The sequence below is a fragment of the Lethenteron reissneri genome, chromosome 24 (assembly GCF_015708825.2).
Source record: "Lethenteron reissneri isolate LAM-NWPU_2019-01 chromosome 24, ASM1570882v1, whole genome shotgun sequence".
Lineage (NCBI taxonomy): Eukaryota > Metazoa > Chordata > Hyperoartia > Petromyzontiformes > Petromyzontidae > Lethenteron > Lethenteron reissneri.
In genome coordinates, this window is record NC_083802.1 from 2,005,076 (window position 1) to 2,021,933 (window position 16,858).

At 40.9% G+C, this 16,858-nt stretch overlaps 1 protein-coding gene across 1 annotated transcript in view; it reads right to left on the reverse strand.

The window, feature by feature from the left end:
* The window catches only part of PEAK1 (pseudopodium enriched atypical kinase 1), a 32,246-nt gene that overhangs the window by 4,737 nt on the left and 10,651 nt on the right, over positions 1-16,858 (reverse strand). Inside the window, exons 2-6 of the mRNA XM_061557946.1 lie at positions 11,517-14,812; positions 7,802-7,971; positions 6,574-7,511; positions 4,883-5,239; positions 2,844-3,233 (exon numbers count right to left, since the gene is read on the reverse strand). Coding sequence (XP_061413930.1) covers positions 2,844-3,233; positions 4,883-5,239; positions 6,574-7,511; positions 7,802-7,971; positions 11,517-14,755 — 5,094 coding nt within the window. The 5' untranslated portion in view covers positions 14,756-14,812. The remainder of the gene's footprint in view (positions 1-2,843; positions 3,234-4,882; positions 5,240-6,573; positions 7,512-7,801; positions 7,972-11,516; positions 14,813-16,858) is intronic.

A 16,858-nucleotide genomic window follows, 5' to 3' on the forward strand; every position in this document is an offset into this window, starting at 1 on the left:
GGCAGGCTAATGAATGCACTGAGGATATTTCTACTAAAGTGAAGCCCACAAGAAGGAAGCCACTGGAACTATCCATTTTTAAATCAAGATTGAAAACTAATTTATTTAGAACGGTTTTGTTTTTAGTTTGTTCTTCCCCTGTACCTCTGATTAGCACAGTTGGCTACGTACATACAGCAGCTTTGTGAAGCCTGCAACGGGCTTTAAAAACACTGGGATTGATCCATGTGCCACTCATATCCACTTGGACAGGGAACGGCTGCTACAACTACCTATGGAGTAGGTACCTAAGGTATGGAATGCGCCTTTCAAAATTCCAGAGCTTCAAAAAAAACAACACACTACAGAAGCTAACACACTCCCTTCAACCTCTTCAGGCTGAGAGCCTTCATTGCTGGAAACCCTTTATCTTTAATTTGCAAATAAGATGTTTTGGATCCTTCAAGAAGTGCTCTTCAGGGGCAGTAATTATAATGGAATGTGTAATGCGCGCAACGTTTTGCAGACTTAAATGACCATGACTCTTGAGGCATGGAGCCACGCTCAGAGTTGCTCGGCCAACAGACAGTGAGTGGGCTCATTTTGCTGATGACACAAACCCTGAACCCTTGAAGCAAAATCCCAAGTCGAGCCTGGGAACACGCAAGCCATGCCTGACCTCTGCCTCATGACACATGATGCAACTGAACTCTAACACAGATGTTTACTTGGTCTAATAGACCAGGCGGTAACAGCCCAAGATCGTAGTATGTGTTACAATGTCCCTTGATATTAAGTGCCTTATATTCTTGGTTCTTTCAGTAAAAGTCACGTAGTCGAAACGTCGTGAGAATGTTATTGTTTAATATTTTTATTATTTTATTATTTTCCTTCCACGTGACTTCACTGAAAGAACCAAGAATATGAATGCCTGCAGTCACGAAAGCTTTAAATCAAAATTAAGTGCCTTGTTCTCAACTGCTTCTATAATACAACAAAAACACCTTTAGTGGTGTCAAAGGCAATTATCACAGGTGCTAGTTCCAAAAATCAGGCGATTTAAGGTTAATGTGCAACCCTAAAAGATTTACATCACTGAAAGTTTTATGGAGAGGAAGTGGAACGATCTAGAAACTCGTGTGTGAAGTTATGTCCCTGCTGCCCAAAGCAGTTTGGGTTTTTACAAAAGGCAACAGGTAGTGTGTTACGTGCCGTGAGACAGCATCGTCGAATGGGAACTTTGATATCAGCCGAAAGTTAGAGGTGAGCTGTAAGTTAAGTGACGCACATTTCTCACAATTAAGTGTTTGAGAGATACAAAAGGCTCAACAAAAATGAACGTGAAAGCAGATGTCTTGAAATGGATGAAGTCTATGTCCTTAAGAATTACATGTTTCTAGCATGAAGGCAGTAAAACACCGCTGAGACTAATGTATACATGTAACAGGGGCACACAGTCAAACTTAGCTTATCCAGGATAAATGGGATGGGTACACTGGTTCCACATTTCCAGAGGCTCCAACTGGAGATTAACTCGTTAATCTGGGGTGCATGACCACGGACAACCCCGGATAATTGAAAGAATTTTCCAAATAACTCCATTTATCCATGGTTTCGACCAAAGATATTTGGAAAAGCCCCAATCACCTTTGACACGTGACAAAAATGTCACGAAATGGAGTGTGGCCAGCAGGCAAGGACGTGGGGACTCAAGGAACTTTGTGACAACATTTACATCATAGATCAATGTCACACAATCATTAGGTGCTTACCTCTCATGCACCAGTCTTACACAGGGTCTCTAACATGATGGCAAGCAAGCTCCGTTCCCATTCACTGGTGGCTAACAGTGAATGCAGCACTGACTGCAGGCATTTCAAGTGCTGCTACAATTGAGCAATTGCTTCTGAGTGATGGGTATTGGAAGGGAGCTAGCACACCTCAACAATGCGGTGTAGAAATCGCTGCGTCGACAATAGCATCTGTACCTGAATTGGCGGACGGAAGAGGTCCTAGTCTGTTCACCCACTTTACCACGGATAACCCTGGATAACCCCAGATATTTGGAAGCGAGAACTGGCTTTTTTGTAGAATAGAAAACAAAATCAGATAATCGGATCACGGATAAACTGAGTTTGATTGTACGTTGGGAAAAAAGGGTATGTTTTATTCACTTCACACTCCAATTTTGTAGAATAACAGCAGGTTAACCTTGAACCACCCTTATAATCGAAACTGACACGAAATCCTCATTGCAGATAAGCTGTGTACTAGGCATTTATATTAATTATGCATGTATGTATGAATGACACTCCAAGCCTGGGGCGTGTCATTCAGACGCTGTCTTCTCGACAGACCTGTTTCTTCACCTGAGGACGGCTGCTTGTGTTGTGGCCGAAACGTCATGAGAATTATTTTATGTTTTATTTTTATTATTTGATTACTTCCCTTCTACGTGACTTTACCGAAAGAACCAAGAAGATGTAAGGTGCTAGTTAATGTATACCCCATATGTTACCATTATAAAGTGTACAATAGTTATGAAAATTACTCATAACTTAAGACTAATTGAGCATTTTACCCCCTGAAAAGCTGACAGGGAAAGATAGGTGGTGGTGATTTTGTACCTCGGCTGTGCCAATGTTGCAGATACAAAAAAGGAATGTTTGTTTTCTGGATCTTAAGATAGGTTTTACTTTAAGACATTTTAAACCTTTAATTATACAACAAAAAGCAAAAAAAATTGGTTGTGGACTGAAAAACACTGAAGTCCTTGTTGCTGGGTGCAGCTTTGGTATATGGTGTAACATGTAAAGTTGAACAAAATCACGTGATCCATTGTTCCATGTCAAGCCATGACTAACCTTCGGGTTGTAGTCTCTCTCACGCAGCTCAGGCCGCTCAGCAAATGGATTTTGAAGGTGCAGCATTTCGTAGACCAGGATGCCAGTCTGGAACTCATCACATTTTCGGTACTGGCTTGCGGTAGTGAGCTCGGGCGCGAGGCGCGACTCTGCTCGTAGCATTTCTGGTGCCAGTGCCCCCACGCGCAACTGCTGCTTAGCCTGGGAGAAATTGCTGACGATGAGTCGGGGCAGCTCCGCACCAAGAGACTCGATGCCCTTGTGTCCTGGTGGCCCAGCACTCTGTCCGCTCACCAGCAATAGATTTTCCATTCGTAGGTCACTATGGCTCACATGATGCCGTTTTAAGTGCTCAAGTGCATAGCACAGCTGAAGCAGTAGAAGGCATACCTGTAGGAGAGACAAGCTAGTGCTTAGACTCATTCAGATGTTGATGAAAATGTACACCTTACCAGGGAATTCATGCAATGCATTCATACATAGTCATACTGGGAGATTTACAGGGCGCTTCAAAAAATGTTAACACTTAGGAGAATTTGCAACAATACCACGAGAAATGTGCCTCTAGGCTCGAGAGACCACCTGGAGAAGATTCCAGGCATGTGTTGACAATGATGGCAAACGAGTGGAGACTGACTTTTTGAAGCTATTAACATACATTTGTTATCATGTGAGTGTATTATCCGTTCTTTTTCCATTAGAAACGATAGCCCCGTATATGTGTTAACATTTTTGAAGCACCCTGTATATTGGGATAAGAGAGGCAATAATATAAATAAAAATCATGTTATGCAGCCGAGAACATCACTTCAAAAATAAGTATAACCCGTAAAAACAAAGTTTTTCACTATAAATCCTTTATATGCATGGCAGCGAACTTAATATAAAGGATTAAAAATATATTCACCTGTGGAGGACGCGGGGATCGATCCCGCGACCTTTGGCATGGGAAGCGAGGGCGCTACCAACTGCGCTACTCCGCCACGGCCTGTGGAGGGGTTACGCTCTGGGCTCTTATACTGTGACGTTCAACCAAAGCCAAGAATGAGTTCTATTTGAATATATGTAAAAGAAAAAAATTTTGCCTAAAAAGTGTAAAATTTTGGGAATTTTTTTTCACGAACATTAATTGTCTGGCACAACGAGTCTGTGTGGAAAATATCAGCTCGATTGGATCACGGGAAGTGGGTTAAAAAACGACCGAAAGATTTGCACGGTCGTAAGCAAGCACGCAAGCAAGCACGCGAACTTAATATAAAGGATTTAAGAAGAAAATATCGTAATAACTCATTGTAGGTAAGGGATGCGTTAATGGGAAATGCTACTTCACTCGAAATTTCTTAAAGCAAACTCTAATTTCTCAGACAATGTTCAAATCAGGGGTTGCATTCCTCGCTGACATTTCTGTAAAAATAAACGTGTGAAAAAATGTCACGAAGGCTACAAAAATGGATATGATTATAAGTTGGCTTACATTTTAACTCATAAGAAATACACTGATTTCAATCTGCAATCCAGACAATTAAAAGTCCTTCCATATTTTCTAGAATGCTACATCTGCTATACGAGTAATTTTAGTAGCAGTTAAAGGTGCCATCTTTTGAGGATGTTCTAGAATTGTTCCTGCATTAACTCAAAAAATTCTCACCGAGGTCGTGGCTAGGACAAGCATTCTGGCAATATTAACTGCCTTAACTGCTTCAAAATGCTTTAAGACTTATAATTTACGCTCTAGATCAATACTTTTCCCTATGCCTTTTCTTGCCAAAGGCACCAACATCGTTTACTGTGCATGGTGCACTTTCTGAGCCCTCTGTACATCTTTTGATCTATCACCTTACACTATTTCTACCTCATACCTGCAAAGCGATCACACAAAATGGCGGGCTCTATAGCATTGTCACATGTCCACCTATGGCTCAGGTGGACATAAAGGGCCTGACATTGAAATAAATTAGGAGACAAATTAAGTAGGAATGCAAACATTTAACATATTAACCTTTCTTCAACCTTACAAAATACCAGCAGATGACACTGACCTGCCTTTCGTAGAGCTCTGGCTGGGAGCGGTGCAGGTTCACCGAGCCTCGGATCAGATCAGCCACATTGCTGCAAGGTACCTCTCGTGTGATCACCACCACCCTGCTCTGACCAGACGAGTCTACCGAGGATAGGTCCGGTGGCTGAGAGTTCGCCTGATCCGCTGTCTGAGTACACACTGGGTTCCCATCTCGAAGACTGGCAGCAGCACAGTCACATGGTAGCAGCCTTTCCGGGACATCGGCCACAAAGTGGCCGCAGTCCTGCTGCACATTGAAGTGCACGGGGAGGCTCTGCCGCACAGCCAGGCTGTGATAGTATTGCTGTTGAGAGTCTTTCCCCTCGATCTTACATATCTGAAAACAACAAAATATATACCATTACAATTACACAGTAGCTTCAAAACGTTACAAAATATAATTAGTAACCAAAACCAAGGCTGGTCAAATTTCAACCTGCTCAGGGCATACAACCTGAAAAGAGGAGTCAATATAATTGTACAATTATCTATGTCACGGGTTTCCTTGGCTGGCTGGACTCCTCTGCAACTCAACAACAACTGTATTGTGAGTGAATGCAGGCCGTTGCCATCGAAACTAGCAGGATTACGAACTAAATGGGATTTTCTGTGGAACAAATAATCAATCAGTTGAATTGGCAGAAGAAGATTGGACGACACGGTTAATTTTACATTGCTGTGTTCCAATCTATCATCCTATAAATGTAATTGTTTCACCAAAATATTCTTTAAATCCTGGATAATATAAAAAAAAACTCACCATGCAAGATTTTATTATTTTAAAAGGTAAATTACTCTTAGTGCTCCGAGTCCAGGATTGTGAGAAGAATATGAACATGACGTTCGTCTCTCATTTCTGTTGCAAAGCAAATACGTTCTCAACTAGTAAGATGAAAAAGTTAACACCTTAACCATATCCAAGTCACTATCACAATGAAGCAGATGGCAGGCTGAGGTTCATTTGATGTGGAAGGCTGAAGAGTTTCTCTTTGGGCACGTATGTAATGTATACTTGCTAAATGAATGAAATGATGAGAGCACTCAGAGCACATGGCATCCAAAGGAAATGGGTTCACCAAACTCCTTACAAACAGAAGTGTAAAACCTTTATAAATTCCGGTGCAAAATGCAGTTCTCTGTAGCTGGGGAAAAATCGACTTACACTTCATGTTAAGAAACGCATCTCTCGAATCTCCTCACCATCATTAGCATGGCGCGTCAGAGTTTGGTTTATATCTAAAAAATATTTTTAACTATTTTCAGGTCACCTTTTGAGCTTGCACAAATTCTGGCTGACTACTGTCGAGTCTTAATAGGTTTTACTGTTTGGATTAATTGAAGATCACAACAATTAACCAATTTCCTCTTTAATTAGTATTTATTATGATGGGTATATTACTGCAAGGGGTGTAGAGGTTGTGCAGTTGTGCTTTATAAACCCATTAATCCGAATTTCATTCTCAGCCATGGCTAGCTTAATTGCCGAGCGATATCTGTCCTGGGCCTACCCTTCATCAATCTGCATTGACCAGCGTGGCTACTTGCTGCCAAACAACATTTATATAAGCAATACGGCATAGCAACACATTAATCTAGCAATAGATTGGCAAAGGGACATACATTATTACTGCAAGACTTTTTAAAAACATCACAAGTTAAGAATGAACTTACCTTAACTGCGTACAAATGCCCATGATCTTTGGCATAGGAAGCTGTATAATAAACAGCATCGCCGGCATCACAGCAGGGCTTGTCACTGGTTAGCTTGAAATTGGACCAGCTCTCTACGCCAAAGCGAAGATGTTCCTTCTGGCCACGCATGAAGTTGTCTTCACACTTTGCACACAACACATGCAGAGTCTCTGCATGCAGGCTACCAATCCGGGCAAACACCTCTTCAGAGCTTTCCAGTCCTTCATACAACATAGCTGGCACTGTTGTACCCACCCCTGTGTCTTTCTGCTCCTGTCCTTTAGTGGTCAATAGAAAGTTTGCAGGTTTGCTTCCACTCTCCAAGCTCTGGGCTGTCTTTTCCAATATATCTTCAGCAATCGCAAGCTGAACAGCACTAGCACTGCCAAGAAGGGATTTATTTTGTGGCTTAGAGTATACATTCCCTTTAATGGATTTCGATTTGTCACGAACTTTGGTATATATGCATGACGGGTCATCATCAACCTTTAGTAGTGTATCTTTTTCTGATACTGTGTAAACTATACCTTTCTTCTGATCTGTACAGGAAACATGATCTTTTATGCGAGTGGTTTCAGAAACTGGACCCTCTAAGATTGTCATACATTTTCCCTTTGATGCATTTTCATCTGCGCCATTAGAAACAAAAGATTGTGTGCTGCAAGCTTTTCGTTCTTCCTCAACAATATAGAGGGGGTTAAAAATAGATTTGAGGTCTACATTATCTGCAGAAATCGATGCTCCTGCTGGGTCTGCAGTCAAGACAGCTTTGGCACGCTGTTTCTTAGGCAGGGGCGGAGGGGTGTCATGCACTTCCGACTTCTCCTTCGCCACAGCAACAAAAGCAATGGCGTCAGTTATGGCCCCTTTATGCTGGCGCCCCTGCTTGACTGGGATTACGTTGGCCCTTGAAGAGCCTGAAAGAAACGGATGCATGTTATTGTGAACACACGTTTAAGTGATGTGACCATGTTAGGTGTTTTCAATTTTAATCAGATTATTTTATCACAATTTAACAAACTTCAATCCGCACCATAGAAATAGGTATTATTTGCATCTAGTTGATTATTCAAAATAATAACAGGTTTAATTTTTGTTCAGAAAAATATTAAATACAGTTAATAATGTGTTGTTAGCTATTAGATAAACATTGCAGCACCTTCATTCAATGTGATGTCGCAGTTCGGTGAAGAGTCATGATACTTACCCAAGTTGCTGTAAGTGGCTGCATGGCCGACAGCCTGAGCCATCCCCGTGTCCTGATGGCACACGATGTCCTTAGGCTCCAGAGTGCGTGCAGACCCTTTCGATGATATGCTTGACACTGTACTGGCAGGATCGAGCGACTCTTCACCATATGCCTCCTTTGTAGATGTACTGCACAAAGTAAGTGGGTTACAACACCACAATATTAATCCTGAGATGCCTCTGGACAGAATTATTCCCATACCTTATTTTCTTCCAAGAGTAATGTAGCACTGATACACATAATACATCAGAGAGAATCCTAGCCAGGCACTAAAGCAATGCATAATAAAGTTACGTGCGTGCACTAACGTTCAGACAGGATATGAAACGGCCAAGCGCATATACAGGAAGGTGCATTTGATTTGTTTTCTCACTACTGTCTCCCCATTGTGCCGAGGTAAAAAACACTAACACAATACCCATGAGGCTTGCGACTTCCTGCAACTCACCCCATACATACACTGTACTGTGTATACATGTAAAAACACTACAAAAAGGCATTTTTTAAAAATCTCTATTTCAGTAAGTATCCACTTTCAATGGAAGCTTTCACGGGTATTAAACATTACTACATCAAACGAGGCAAATGGTAAGGTTAATGTTTGTTTTCCCTACGTTACATTATAAACACATTAATTATCATCAACATCCCTACCATCAGTGATACACAAAGCACTGTATTATAGTAGATGTGTGCATACAGAATATCCTTTTGCTCAAAATTGGGAATTAAATTCCCGTTTCCAAAGCACATTAAACTGGGATTGATTTTGATTTGAAGCTTTCGTGACTGCAGGAATCCATACTCTTTGGTTCTATCGGTAAAGTCACGTAGGTAGAAAAATAAAGAACCAAAGAGTATGGGATTGATTTGTTGGATTTCAAATCATGGACAAACCAACAACAACCACCATTTGCCACTCAGTGGCGGTGCTGTCACCACGACGCTGTGCCGGGTGACGTGTACTGAAGCCATGTAAAATGTCGAAGGCTCGCTGGCAGGTCGAGCGACAGACCCAAGTGCCATGGGTTGACTCAGATGACTGGACAGACCATACAGGTAACATCAGTAGGCTACCCAGTTAACTCAAACAATCTTCGATATTTTCTGTCAGCCATGCATCTTTCTTTCATGTTATGCACAAGTTTGTGTAAAAAGATATCCATGTGAGAGGAAAGTTGCAGTTGTAGTTCTCTAGAAGGAAACATGTTTCTAAGCTCTTTATTTCCCCAAGAGGTTTGTGTTGAACGGTTAGTAAACTCCTTAGCACGTGGAAGGAAACTGGGCTATCCAGAAAACAACAATGTTGGGAGATAACACTCAATCGCTCGGACGGTAAATAAATGCACTATTTACTGTCCATCTTGTACACCTAAAGTTTTAGTCATAAGCACATACCACCTACAAGATCACACTGATGGTTTACTCTCCAACTCAAAATGCTGGTTTAGAGGATAGCAAAAGCTTGCTCGACCGTGTCCCGAGCAGGATCGTGGTCCCATCTCACCTGCGAGGATTGTATGGGTGCACTAAAAACCGTGTCATCCACTGCTTCGCTAGACTGATGACGTTTTCTAAGCACACTTCCTGTTGATGGAACTCCCTATTTGTATTCTTCACTTGAATGCCATCATTCACGCAGCATTTCTGTGCACCTAAACGCTGTATGCCTTAATATGACTATATTTGAGTTCCCTGGGTCACTAAACATGACCACAAAGAGCTTTTATTTTATGTTTATATTTCAGTTCCATTCATTTTAGCTATGGGTAATGCCACCTTACATGTCGTGTTGTAATTATGCTTGAGTGTTTGATTTAGGTGGGCACAAAACTGTCTTGTGCCATTTTTGCACAATATTTTGAAACATTTAACTTCTCGTGAAAATAGGGTTTCCCCTTTTTTCTGGCAACAAAACAGGTGTTGAGATGTTAAAACACCAAACTGAAACCTTTTACAAGGAATCATGTCTGCATTAACCACAATACTTGTGGTCAGAATGCCAACAAAAAAACATACTCTGATAATATATGCATTGTCTTTGAAACTGATTGGTTCACACCAGAGACAGCTTTCTTTTGACCTCGTCTCAAAACGGTGTTAGACCAGAGGACAACGCCTTAGACCAGAGGACGCCGAAAGAACAACGCCTTTTGGCGTCCTCTGGTCTAACACCGTTTCAGTATCACCCAACAAACTAAATAATTGTGGGGTCAAAAACGGATTTTCTGTGCCCACATGAGGCCTGATTATATTTTCTAAAGAAGACAAGCATAAAATCTTGACTTAAAGCTTTCGTGACTGCTTGTGTTGCAATCGAAACGTCGTAGTTTTTGTTATTTTCTTTGAACCTATCGACATGACTTGACCGAAAGACCCAAAGAATAAGACAAGCAATGTGAAATCTAGCTGTGAAAACCACCAACACCAGAACAGCCATCAGCCATTGCAGATATACAACTTATCTTAAAAATACAACGTAACAAACATGTAACTCTTACTTTGTAGTAATTAAATAGGCTGTTTTTCTTGGCCTGTACATCAAACAAGGGTATGTGTTTAATGATAAACAAAAATACATTAAATTTACGATAAGGTGCTCCATTATGTGTTCCAGTGGTGTCACTGTAATCACTTCCGTGCATTTTAATACATCAGTGCAATTATGTCACGAGAGTGCTATGATGGACTGAACTAAGATTGTAAAGTCTTTTTTAATCATTTACGAATCCTAAATCCCAAGTACGATAGCTTGGGACAAATTGCCTTGGTGTAAACTTGCAAGCATTAAACGATTCGTTTTTTTCGGGTTGCGTCTTTCATTGAGCGGGTATACAAAACTGAATATTGACTTAAAGCTTTCGTGACTGCAGGAATTTATATTCTTTGGTCTTTCGGTAAAGGCATGTAGATAGGTTCAAATAAAATAATAAAAAATAACAGAAAACTACGAAAAAAAAGCCTTTTTTTCCTGACGACCGCTTGCGTTGCGATCGAAACGTCGTAGTTTTCTGTTATTTTTTATTATTTTCTTGATCATATCTACGTGACGTTTACGGAAAGACCCAAGAATATGCAAAACTGCTTGAATAAAAACCAATGTCATAGTTCCAACAGCTCTAGCATGTGTCAAGACCAGATGGTATTTGATCCAATTGATTATGCTCTACAACAGTGGTCCCCTGACTTTCTGGACCACTGACCTACTGTTGAACCTCAACACCCTTTTCACAGACCACCACCATGCAGCAAAAAAATATGGTGTTTTGTGAAAAAACAAATCACATCTTGAAAATTCTGCAGACGACTTAACACAGCCTTGCACACTATCAGTGGTCTGCGGAGCACAGGTTGGGAACCACTGCTTTCTAACAAACCACACTAGATTATGTGCATATTTCCAATTGCTTGTGTTGCGATGGAAACGTGATTTTATTATTATTTTTTTATCGACGTGACTTTACCGAAAGACCCAAAGAGTATGTTTGTAATATTTTAATACAAATTGTATAAGATGAAATATTTAATGAAGGACATGATTTAAAAAAACATCTCTATGGCTAAGCGTATTGGGCAGTATGTGGTAGTGGTGCAGTAGCCTGTAAAACATTTAATTGTCTTTGAACTACAGACAGTAAATGGCAAAGTGAATGGAAGAAGAAAAATAACTTACAAAGTGAAATGTTTTGAAATGTTGATGCCGTCTTCCGATTTTTCCACTGCAGCACTGATAACGTTTCCACTCTCAGTTTTTTTAACGTCAACTTCAGCTCGGTGAACTTTTACACCACTTCTAGCTTCATTCAACAAATCAACATCCACCGTGGCAATTTTGATGGCTTGCTTATTGCTGCTGTGAGGTAGATGCTGTGATTTCCATAAAACATCACCGTCCTCTTTACGATGTGCTCCAGCATCTGAACTTTTAACATGCTCATTTGATGGATTTACTTCAATTTCCAAGTACTGAGTTACAGCAACCTGCTGCTCAACGCTCTTATTATCCTTGTCATCCTCGTCATCATCTGCTTTACGCCACTTAAAGAGGCTTTTCAGAGATATCTTTCGCTTGGGCTTCTGTCTTGCGACATGTGGCTGTGGTTCCAGTATCAAAGTGGGCACATCTTTCTCTGGCGATTGAGGTGGAGATATCACTTTCCTCTTGCTGCTCACCTGTGCCTTAGGTGTACTGTAAGGTGGGGGTGAATATGAAGAACTGTCCTCACGAGACTTCTTACGGGAGCATCCATGCGACGGCTGGGTAGTGAATGCGCTCGAAAGGGCTTCAATCCTTTCCCTTATGGTCGCCCCCTTTGCGGTATGAGCATTAGTTTTGCCATTATCCATTTTGGAAAAGGACAAGTTTTGTGGCCTGGCTACTTGAAAGTTAAATGATTTTGAACGTACAACTTGCATAGCATGGGAGGGCGATTCTGCAGATGGGCTATCTGGTTGTTGATTGTGAATCAGTTTTGGTTCCATCGGTAGTTTGGTTTGGATAACTTCTGGCTCATCATACATACATTTTTGCACGTCTGTTCTTTGACTTGTGCAAGACTTTTTGTAATCTTCAACAACATGTGGTCTCTCAGAAAGAAGACTCTTCACAGTATCTTCAGGACGTTTGTAATCGTGTGCATGTTTTAATTCTGAAACACTTTTATTCGAATTATTAAAGCTACCTTTGCTCATGATTTCAAAGCTACTAAGAGCTGGTGTTTTAATTTCTTCATAAGGATGATTTTTGGGCAGTTTAGCCTTACCCCTTTTCAGAACATTTCCTGGTCCAACAAAACTTTCATAACAGGAAAGGTTGTCATATGCGCCTGGATTTATTACTATGGGAACCTTCACTGCTTTCCTCTTGCAGCTTTGTGAGTAATATGGCTCGTCATGAATGATTATAGGAAATGGGGGCATCCCTGCATTGTTGTAGCTATTAAATTTGATCTCGCATGTTTTTGGTGAGGAGATATCCATAATTTTTGTAGTCACTTTTGAGCCAGTTGACTTTTCACTGCCAGAATTCTGCAATTCTGCATTATCTTCTGGAGGAATGGGTGCATTTTCCACATCTGATGCAGTGTCCTTGATTGTGCTATGAAATCCTTCACATGAACCATTATCTTTCAAAACTAGTGGATTGTGAGAGCAGGCAGTCCACATTTCATGATAGAATTTACCCCCATGTTTATTCTCAGTCTGCGAGGATGGCATAACTTGCGGTGTGGCATACACAGTAGTCGGTTGCAATGTAGTAGTTGATTTTGGATCTGAATTTGGCATTTGGTTGGTTTCTGAATTTTCAGAATCTTTTTCGTTCACTACAGACGACACATCAACAACCGTGTAAGGCTTGCAAACTGTAACAGGCTCAGATCTAACAACTCTATATGGCTTCAATAACTGATCTCTTGGTGACTGGACAGCATTATCAGTTTGTGTTTTATCATCTTCCATACTCAACTGGCGACTCCTGCCTTCCAAATGAATTGTAAGGACAACCTTCTGTTTTTCTGCCTTTTTTGTTATTAAATTGTCTTTCATACCCTCGTGGAATTGTATTTCTGCATTCTCTTCATCACTAATTGTGGCATAATCTGGCTCAAAGTCACGACTATTTTCTATCTTTTCACATACTTTTTCAGTTTCAACAGTTGGAGGTTGTTTGCTTGGATTTGCTTGTAAAGAGTCTTTTGGCTGGCTGTATGGGTACAGTTCTGCAAAATCTGATGAAGAGGACTCAGAATCAGAGGATGTATCTGAGGCCTCAAAGGTCCCCTGGCTGTGTCCAAACTCTGGATACAACATAGCTAATGCAGGATTCCGAGGGTCACATTCTAGAATTTCATCATAGCTGTCATCGTATTCCAAAACACAAACTCGCTCCATTGACTTTCTGCCCATAGGCACAGTATTCCATTTTTTGCTGAATCCACCGCCTTGTTCACCCTCTGGTAAATCTCCTTCTTGGAAATCAGGCAGCTGAAGCTGAGAACTTGTCACAGGCATTCGTGAAATGGATTCACAATAGCTGTCTTCCCAACCCTCCGCCACATGAATATGTTGCACTAACCCTTGGCCCTTAAGATTGTCTTTCTCTTGATTGGCAACCTGAAGGTTACATCTTGTAGACTGTGACGTTTTTGAACTCTCGGAGCTGTGCGTTGGACTCACATGCTGAAAATGCGAACCTCTTAAGCCATCTGGGTTTGAATACATTAGTTCAGTAGTCCTAGTGTTCTCAATGCCATGTGTTGACAACACCGGGGCCAAAAATCCTGTCTCTTTATACATTCTGGCTTGTCTCCAGCCCTGCTGTTCTTGTCCACTATGACATAAACAAGGTCCTTGTAAATCTTGTGTCTGCCTATGCTTACTTTGTGAACCAGCTCCACGTTGCTCAGAAGCTAGAGCACCTGCTTGCAATTCAGTAGCTCTTGAACCTACACCACCAGTACCGCCTCTGCTTTCTGGGTGTAATTCATCTTCCTGAACTGCAATTACCGGTGATACAAATAGCGGCCTTCTTTGATCAGAATGTGACTGTTCTCGTTCTTCACCCATCCCCAGGTCTTTCCCTTCAGAAGACATACGAGTAGGCCTTACAGCAATGGTAGGTTTATTCACAGAAGCTGTTTTTAATGACTCCAGCCCAATATTACCCTGACCTGAAGAATGCATTTTGATGCCTTCTGCAGCTACACTAGAAATTGAAGGAGGCTGCCTCCCACTTTCAAAAACTACCGCAAATCTGTTACTTCCAGCTTTGGTCACGTCAGATCTGTTGGAACGGGAAAATGCAATTCGTTCTGAATCCGTCACAGCCGTATGGAGGGTCTTTGATTTAAAACAGTTCTTGCATGCGCCTGGTTTCCATGCATGCTCGGTAAATGAGTGACAGGCAGACATCTTCGGTTAAAGTTCCATCCAGCACTGTACTTCTTTTCTTTGCAGTCTGCGTTAAACCTGTAAAACAAAAGTTGTATTTAGGGAATAATATTACTATTCACAATCAAATGTTTTTAAATATTTGACGGCATGTTTATGTAACTATTTGTCAATATTAATTTTTTTAAACCCCAATATTCCAGTTAACTGTAATATGGAATTATTTTCGGACATTGTATTTTCTAAATATAGATTTTTTTTTATGCATTTTAGAATATTGTTATTTTTTTAAATATGTAATCAAGAATTGCATACATCAAAAGAAAAAAGTGATGTAATACATAGCATAACTCCAATATATTGTGGTGATATGGGAGCACCATATCGCAGCGCACTGTTGATGTTAGCCCTAACATCCACAAAAAAATGTTCAGTCGCAGTGTGGCAAATATTACTGGAGCAATGAGCTGTGCAATTCTATTCATTCACGTAAAAACATGCGATTACAGGGGAACAGCAGCATGTGACTAGCAGCTCAATCTATCTAGCTACAAGTTTTTTTTTATGAGAAACCAAATGGTACAAATCTGCAATATTGGTCTAAGGTCAAGGATTTATTTTTACTTAATATTGAAGTCTAAAAGAAAAATTATTAATTCTCGTAAATAAATCACATCAGCACAGCTGATCTGTGCAGATGCAAAATAAAAAATATGCATTTCACCTACCTTTGCAGCTCTGCAATTATAATTGCATCTCCACAATTATATCTGCAGATGCACTCATTAAACACTTCACAGAGTTTGCATAGTGCATTGCGCAGACCATTAAAAACATTTATGGTAAAGCTAGTGAAAGTTATCGTCATCGAACGATGGTTCACCCCCACCAACATGCCCACCTCCAGGTGCGTCCCCCCTCTCTCACGTGCACGGGAACTCATCGCAATATTTGCCCCCTCACCTACAGCTCCCCAAGGTTCCACTCCCTTCACACATCCTTCCCTAGCCCTGGACCCCTCCCGGACACTGATATACAGGCATACCGCTTATGGCACTCAGGATGTGTTCTTGTTAAATGGAGGGCTATATGAAACAGCGCTATAGGTCACTATAACATGATTGCAATGAAATTGCATTCTGACAGCGCAATTTTTTACCAGAGCAAAATATGAAGGTTCTATTGAGGTATCGGTCATAATCTTAATAATGTTATTGGTACACAAGATACATTAATTTAAAATAATTTTAGAAATAAAAATAACTTTTAATGATATAAAAAATACAATCAATTATGCACCCCACTAGTGCATTCAGTCTGTGCTGACGTAAGATTAACCACCATCTGCCATAAACGCACGTTCCACGGGAAGCTATACTAACCAATGGGATTGCTCAATCCATGGTTCGCCAATGAATCGATGCAGTAATTAACCATCGCCAAATCGATACTTTAACGTGGCTGTCGGATCGACTATGAGCAGAATTAATACAATAGACCATATATTGACAAAGACATGCCCTTACGGTTAACGCCATCTCTGCATTTCTTCCATATATGGGCTGATCCGTGTGGGAATATTCCTCTAGGATAAAAAGCATGATAACAAAATAGCGTTATAAGAGGCAACCTTTAAACTCATATATGAGTTTGCAAAATGTTAGTGGCACGCCAAACCAAGAAATCCCAACTGTGCATGCCCGACAAAGGGAGTTGAGAGGCTAATGGCTGTCTGCCGCACTGCGCTGCGACCAGTGAAGAGGAGAGGGTGGAAGTTGGGGGGCCGAATCAGCCACTGAATGGCACAGCGAGTTTGTCTGTCCTGGCTTGTGAAGTGAGGTTCTCGCTTTTCCGATAAGTCCAAAAATACCACGGCACACCTGCGACTTTGCCGTGGAACATGGTTGCAAAACACTGTTGCAAAGCGCTGCATGCAGGATTCCTGCACAGAACCATTTAGTAGTCTACATAAGAGGAAAACATTTTCATTTTCTGGGTAGGAGCATAAAATGTGACTTCATTGCATCTTTTGATGTACAAATATGGTGTTTCATAACGCGACAATAGATTTTGAAATGTATGGAGGATGCACTTTGATTTTTTGCTTTTATAATGCACAGCTGT